The sequence below is a fragment of the Ischnura elegans genome, chromosome X, assembly GCF_921293095.1.
Source record: "Ischnura elegans chromosome X, ioIscEleg1.1, whole genome shotgun sequence".
Taxonomy (NCBI): domain Eukaryota; kingdom Metazoa; phylum Arthropoda; class Insecta; order Odonata; family Coenagrionidae; genus Ischnura; species Ischnura elegans.
Genome location: NC_060259.1, coordinates 80,636,910 through 80,644,257, shown reverse-complemented (window position 1 = coordinate 80,644,257; position 7,348 = coordinate 80,636,910). Strand labels below are relative to the sequence as shown.

Here is a 7,348-nt window from a genome sequence, read left to right as displayed (position 1 = left end):
ACACTGAATATGACATTTGCCTTTTGAGGGGCTACTTTGCAGTTTTCAGGTAAAAAATATGATGGTTGTAAACAATTAACGTGTCGCAGAAATATAGTGTGCTTCCAGTTCATAATTGTAAGAATATCTAAATACCGCACATTCGCAATTGATCAACCAAATTGAAGTCTTCCGCTAAGCAGAAGAGGAGATATGGTATTTACCTTCAATATGTGCTCATTAAATGAACTAGTAGTGAAATTTAAGTTTTTTATCTGAAAAAATATATAATTTAATAATGAAATCATTGATACAAACGATGAGAAATTTTATTTTACTGCTATTTTTCCATTGAAAATTAAAATATCTCCGAATAATGCTTTATAAATATCTAAAACATGTTCAAACCGTTTTGTTATCAAAATTTCTGATGATATGGATACAATAGCAGAGAAAGCTGCAAAAAAGGCCCACCAAAAGGCTTAAAATGCCGCACTGTCCGCCCTGCGTGTGGTACTTAATGGCCAGCAATATATGCGGGGAGAACAATAAAATATTTTCTTTTTTTATTCTGAATATCTGGTTTCCAAACAAAGAGCTAAAGTTTGAAGTCCAGGGAGGGGGATTTCAGTGGTGACAATCATTACATCAGATACTTCGCGTGTGCAAAACATTTAAGAGCTGTCGAAGTAAATTTGTAAACGAGCTTGGCAAATATGCGCATTAATGACAATAAACGTTCAAATAGTACAATGTATACGTATTTAAAAATATGTAATTTTCCTCTCAAGATAATTGATTAAAATTCCATTGAAGAATTAGCTAATACCCTTTACCTTATCTTCTTAAATACTGTCTGCATGATCTAAGACTACTGGTAAAATGTAGTAAAATAATGTCACAAGCATGGGTGTGCTAGGATAATGGCCGGTAGAGCGCGTATGGATCTAAAGACTTTCTTTTTGCCTTTTGAGTGATACAGCTACGATTACTACCAAAAGGCAGTTTTCTCGTACGAACGAGGTACACAATGTCACTGCATTGCTGTGTTATATTTCAGCACCAGGCTGGAGGGTGGAAGATTTTTTTCCTTAATTATTTTTATCAAAAGATTAAGGTGCGAGTTACGTAAAGAAATTCGCACCTTCACAACCTTAAGCTAGGTAGCGGCAGGAATGCCTCAGCCTAATGGAAATGTAAGTCACATCATCAACATCTCGTGCACGAGACGTTTCTCCTCAACAGACGAATGGTTCCGTTCATGGCTGTGATTGACTAAAGGTTGTTACCAATATAAAGAGGGACGGTTAGTAGTGCGAGCAAACCCTTTGTCTTCAAAATCCGTACATGCTCGCGAGTATCGATTCAATTCGCTACAGAATGGGCAGTTAGAGGATACATTTCGTGGAAGGAGAACACGCACATATATGTATATATAAATGGAAAGGTGAATATTCCATTTCCCATTCAAAAAACAAATCACGCAAATATTGAGAAGTGCGTGTTACATTTGAGCGAACATAGAACACAAAACATTTAACATCATTAGCAAAGCTATAATCCAAGGAAAAAATTACTGACCTCTAAGGTAGTAAATAAATACTGTATGTAGTTAATCCCGCACTAAAACGTCTGTAAACTTCATTCATAATTTTTTATCTGAGCGCACATTTCTATGTTTCGGTTTCACCTCAATGCTTTTCGTCCAAAATTCGCTATGAATGGCATCTACCGTGCCTAAAACTAACCTGGATTCTGAGATCTCACGATCAGATGAAACCTCACTCTAATTCCTTTTTGGCACATTAACGCATCTCAAGCCGTAAACCAATGGAGGGCGTACTCGTGGCAAAGATTAAGGCAAGTTCAATAAGTATAACTCTTGAAGCCAAAAAGAAAACTTCAATGCCAACCTCATTTTTTTACCACTAAACTATGCTTCTTTCGTGCGGCTCTATTCCTCCCACCTCATCCTAGAGCAAAAAAATAGTTTCCCCCCAGCACAAAAATTAGCTCAACTCTTGCGTTCTCCGCACCAGGCTAGTTTCTGTCGATTCCGTAGAAAGGCGTAGAACTGAATAACCTTGGGCGTGGGAGGTTCCCCGTGGCCAGAGGTCCCGTAATATACTCCTGCCACTCGGCCAAGCACAACACGTCCTCCGCCAGTTCTTTTTTTCCCGATGACCCCACGGCAATCCTTCCTGGCCGCTCCCCCGGCTGCACCCGGCCCCTCCCGCCGCCAAGCGTCGCTGCACACCGCCGCACCCACACCACTGCCGCGCCTCAGGGCTTGTCTCCGCGCCGGATGACGGCGAAGTGGGTCATTTGGAACGAGTTAGCCTCCTTGCTGCCGCGTTCCAGGGTCCCCGTCATGCTGTAGCCCATGTTGAAGTCGGAGTTGGTCACGTTTGACGTCAGGTAAAGCTGCCGTGAAGGTGGGCGTTTGCCATGCAAAGAGAGGAGAGAGAAAAAAAGTACACGTTTGTGATGAGGTTTTAGCGATCCAGGATATTGAGAGGCACCCGTCGGGTGCGTCACAGTAATTAAGTTACTTTTTTAATGGAATATTCTCACGGGTTGCGGATTTAATGGAGAGACGACGGCATAACTGCCTGATAGGCGAAGTAAAAAGAGGGCACGAGTAGAAAATAATTGCTGTTTTCGCAGTCAAAGTGGTTTTTTATTTTAACAGACATGCTAATAGAAATTGCGATGGAATCCGTTTAAACAGAAATGTCAATAAAAATTGCAATACAAGCCATTTTGACAGTTGTTACGAAAAAATTGCGGAAAGAAAAATTGCTGAGGACTTTCAAATTGTTTTTGTCACAATATTTCCCATGGGGCAAAATTGTGAGAATTGAGCAAACGATTTTAAAGTATAAGCCATTTTTAAAGATAAATTAAGAAAAATGATAGGTGTATTTCCGGATGACTTGGAGTCAATGAATCTTTTCGCTCAGTCCACTCTGTTTGGAATCAAAAATTAATCACTTCACTACAGAGCGTTTCGACGCGTTGCGTCATCGTCGTGCTATATTAAAACTTTTATACTAATACATTATTGCCAATGTATTAATTTGGCCTGATGATATTACTACGCATCGTAACCCGTTGGAGCTAACAAATTTTCGCCACCAAACAAGTTGAACAATAAAATAAGTTTTATTTATTTAAAATTAGCATGTTTTTTAATCATATATCGTCCAAAACAGTTTAACTTACCGCGGAACTCGATGCAGCTAGCAGCGAAATATTCAAATTACAGGATTTTGAGATCAAAGGAAAAATTTTATGTAGCAGTAGGCTCTCCGAGTATAAATTTGACGGCACGAATTTGGAAGTCAAAACACATGGTAAATGTTTTTCAGCAACAAAAATAGCATGCGTGCGCACAATTATATTATAAAAAGGTAGGGTTTCAAAAATAGGTGTTCAATTATTGAAATGCTACTGTGGGACTCAGATAAATGAAGTTGCTTTGATGGGGTATTATTTAAAGTTTTTCTACGTTAGTAAAAATTATTTTAGAAATTACGACTTTATTATTACAACCTATGGTTGCATTATAGGTGACAATAACCATTGTAAAATTGGTTTCTTGATCCTCATAATTAAGAAACACATACTGTATAGAGACTTGCTTGCAGCGCAACAGGGAATAAACAGGTAATTGACTCCAATAACCAGTAAAAAGAATTTTTCATATCTCATATTCGAAGTGAAACTATGTATAGAAATTCGTCGTCCACCGTGAGATTATTAAAGAACGCGCCAATGTTCTCTATTTTGAAATCTTTCTTATACGGACCAAATTAAAGAATAAAATACGAAAGAAATTTATTAGCATGCATTGTAACCTCTCCTCCGGGATATTAAAAATGACTCCAGCTGCCGCTACAAAAATCCTTGGAATTCGTTCGCTTTTGAGTGGAATGTAGCCATACGGGGAAGTCAGACTGTTCAGTAGCAGAAAGATTCCGATTAATGAACCCGATATTTACCAAAAGCGTGCAATCGTATAGGTTTTTTTGAAAATTCCATCTTTCACATATCTATCGGAAAAAGAACGTTAATTTCCCAGCTGTCGATAGAAGTTTAATATGGAATGGATAGTGGATCTTGAAATACTACTGGGCAGCATTCCACAAAAATGCCGATGAAAGAATGCGTCATCACTAGTCTCTGGATTGGTATTGAAGATTATACTCCATTGAAAAATTTTTCTTTTTGTTTGATCAAATCCTTTTTTTTTATCCTGTCATTTCTTACAGGAAGAGATGTACGTATTGAACAAACAATTTTGAAATATAAGCTATTTCATCAGAGACATTTAGAAAAATCGCTTAAATATTGCATTTAAAATTGCATCCGATTACTCATCCCTCAAGGAAAAATGTATAGCTTTGCAATTAGCAGGGAATATCAAACATTGGAAATTAGGTAGGGTATAAAAATCAATTGTTGAGTTAACTATTCCCGAAGTTATAGGTCTTACTCCGAATTCACGCGTCTGCAAAAATTTAATTCATCAGGGCATGTTCTTTTTCGCGTTATTATTAATTTGATTACTCCACACTATATACGTTGACAGTTTTTTTTTCAAATATTTCCCAGGGGACAGATTCATTTGCAAGAAAACTCCATGCATTTGAGTTGTGATTTGAAAGTGAGATGATTACTCAAGGGCGTGAAATCTTAACATGTGAATATTTCTTGTACTCCGGCCTATGTGGAAGAAAGCCAAGACAATTTTTCTATATAACAAATATAATTACCAAAATTTAAATTTAGATGCATCAGAGCTCATTTTGTTGACTCAATGAGATCTTTTACCGAGTAATTTAGATTTCTTTTATCCTCATATAAAGTAATATTCTGACGGCTATAGAATTCTAAATTTCAATGACAAATATTTATTGAATACACGGTTATAAGTGTTGAAAACTGGCCTTCATGCATACTAGGATGAATTTTATCGCTGAAGGTAGTAGTATCATGAAAAAAACACAAGGTGAGCACAAAGAAATCAAATTCCGTCCGCCACTGCTGCCTTTGAGCACCATATCCAAGCAAATTGCTATCTGGTGGCCATAAATCGATGAACATGTATGCCAAACCGGGATAAAGGATGCACACTGGGTATTGGGTATTCACTCGCATACCTCAGGAAGGATATTAATGGCATGTCACGATGTGCACACCACATCCCATTGCGTCTCTAACGTTAAACATGGCCTAGCTCCCATGATACTCTGAGAAATCTTGCTCCCGTAAAGCTTGTCGCTGTTGTACCCGCCTAGTATGGGAAAGCATTGCCAATAACTTAATCCTGGTCTGTAGACTATTTTTTCTTTAGTTTGAACGCATGATTGGGGGAGTAGTTCATTTTCCCCCAGTAGTATAGCACAATGAATCAATAATCACAATTCAGCTACAGAAAAGGAATCCTACAAATAATCTTCCAGGGTTTTCACACCATCTAAAATTCTGAGAGAATTATACCTTTTTAATAAATTTTCTCTTTCCATAAAAATTCAATCTTTTAAACTTTGAATAATGAGGCACAATTGAGAAAAAAATGCAAAAAATGAGGAATGCTTGTACGAAACATATCATATCATGATTTATTTTACCCTATTGTACTTAGGCCAATTTATTTCGATAACTGAGAGATAACTAAATTTTTCTCGTTAACATACTTGGTTCGCGATGTGACTTTCGTCAAACACACTTCACATTAAAAGCACACAACTTTTAAATTCTCTATCTATGAAGTAAATGAGATATTTTGCTGAAACTGATTTGCGTAATTTCCGCTGATAATACTGTTTAGACCGTGCATGACATAGTATATCCCCGTACTTAGTGTAAATTTAGGTTTAATACTTATAAAGATATTAATTACACCAATTATTTAGCGTATTATGAAAGTTTTCTATGAATTTTACACTATATTACATGGTCCTATGTAAAACGATTAAGATATTCTACTTTTATTTTTGTTTAGTATTTATTTTAACGACAAAATACTTAGCTTAACCCTCCGCTGTCCGCGTGGCGTCTGACAGACACCACGCTATTTTTGTTTCTTTGCCCACATCGTATTTTCATGGTTATGAAAGTCATATTCCTTGTATCTTATTATTTAATGATTCTGGTTCAGCCGTCCTTGTGACTTTATGTTTTGTCACATTTATTGAATTGATTTTGATATTCTGTTGTTTTTGGAGTCTGGTAGACGGCACGCGAAAACATGAATTACGATTCATTAAATGCTTATAGCTTCGTGATATTCATCGTAAAGTTTTTAAATGCGTTAATAATATAAACTAACGACTATTTTTAGCATTAAATTTTGGATATGCATCTTATTACTACCAATTTAACATCTGAATAAAACTATAACAGCAAAGAATGTACTATGGCTCTCACATAATTTCAGTGAACTTTGGCGTATGATATAATGTATTCCCCTTTGCTACATTGTTTACGGTGGCTTATCACAGTAATGTTAATGACATTAACGGTAAACATACACATAACAAATTTGTGGTTTCATCGAAGAATAAAATTTCCAATCTGATAGGAGATATTTTGGTTCAAGTTCAACTGAACGCGCTATCAATATAAACATTTCTCTAAAATTATTAATTCCCCGCGTAGTCAAAATTATGTGTTCAGTTATTAGCATTTGTGCTGTGAAACTGTGAAAAATATGTTTGTATTTACTGTCAAAATTGAACATGTTAATATAATGGCGATGAAAGAAAAACTGCCAGAAAGTTCAAAATAAGTAGAATTCAGTTTTTTATTAATACAAATATCTCAATCATCATTATGCACAAATATGTTGTCTATTCATAAAATTAAGTATTAATTGAATGATTTATTGTAGTTAAAACAGCTATTTCTACATTAATGCATTTTGTTTAACCATTTCCAAATGGTGTCTGTGAGGAGCCGCGCGACGTATAGTGTTCCAAAATTTGTCGCGACTGACGGAGGGTTAATAACGCATCATCATTTAAAAAATGAATTTAAAGACCTGGTGATGTCTAAGTGAAACAATTTTTCTGAAGCATACTTCTGACTCATAAATAATTCTGCGGAAATGTACTGTAGCTGATATTCAAATAAGATTTATTTCTCATCCCACTCAAATGTATGAGATATAATCAAACAGATTGCTGACGAGTCCATGGATAGTGATAACTGAAATAGCACTAGTATTTTTCCGCACTTTTCTGTTCTTTCTATTGGCCGGTTTCAATGCTTACGAATCATTATCAAGAGCTGTCTAACCTCAGGAGCAGCAAGCCTGGTATTTATATTATGCACACATAGATTTTTCGTCACATTTTTCAAA

At 36.1% G+C, this 7,348-nt stretch overlaps 1 protein-coding gene across 1 annotated transcript in view; it reads right to left on the bottom strand.

The window, feature by feature from the left end:
• Positions 1-312: 312 nt before the first annotated feature.
• The window catches only part of LOC124171191, an 85,321-nt gene continuing 78,285 nt past the window's right edge, over positions 313-7,348 (bottom strand). Inside the window, exon 4 of the mRNA XM_046550329.1 lies at positions 313-2,403. Coding sequence (XP_046406285.1) covers positions 2,263-2,403 — 141 coding nt within the window. The 3' untranslated portion in view covers positions 313-2,262. The remainder of the gene's footprint in view (positions 2,404-7,348) is intronic.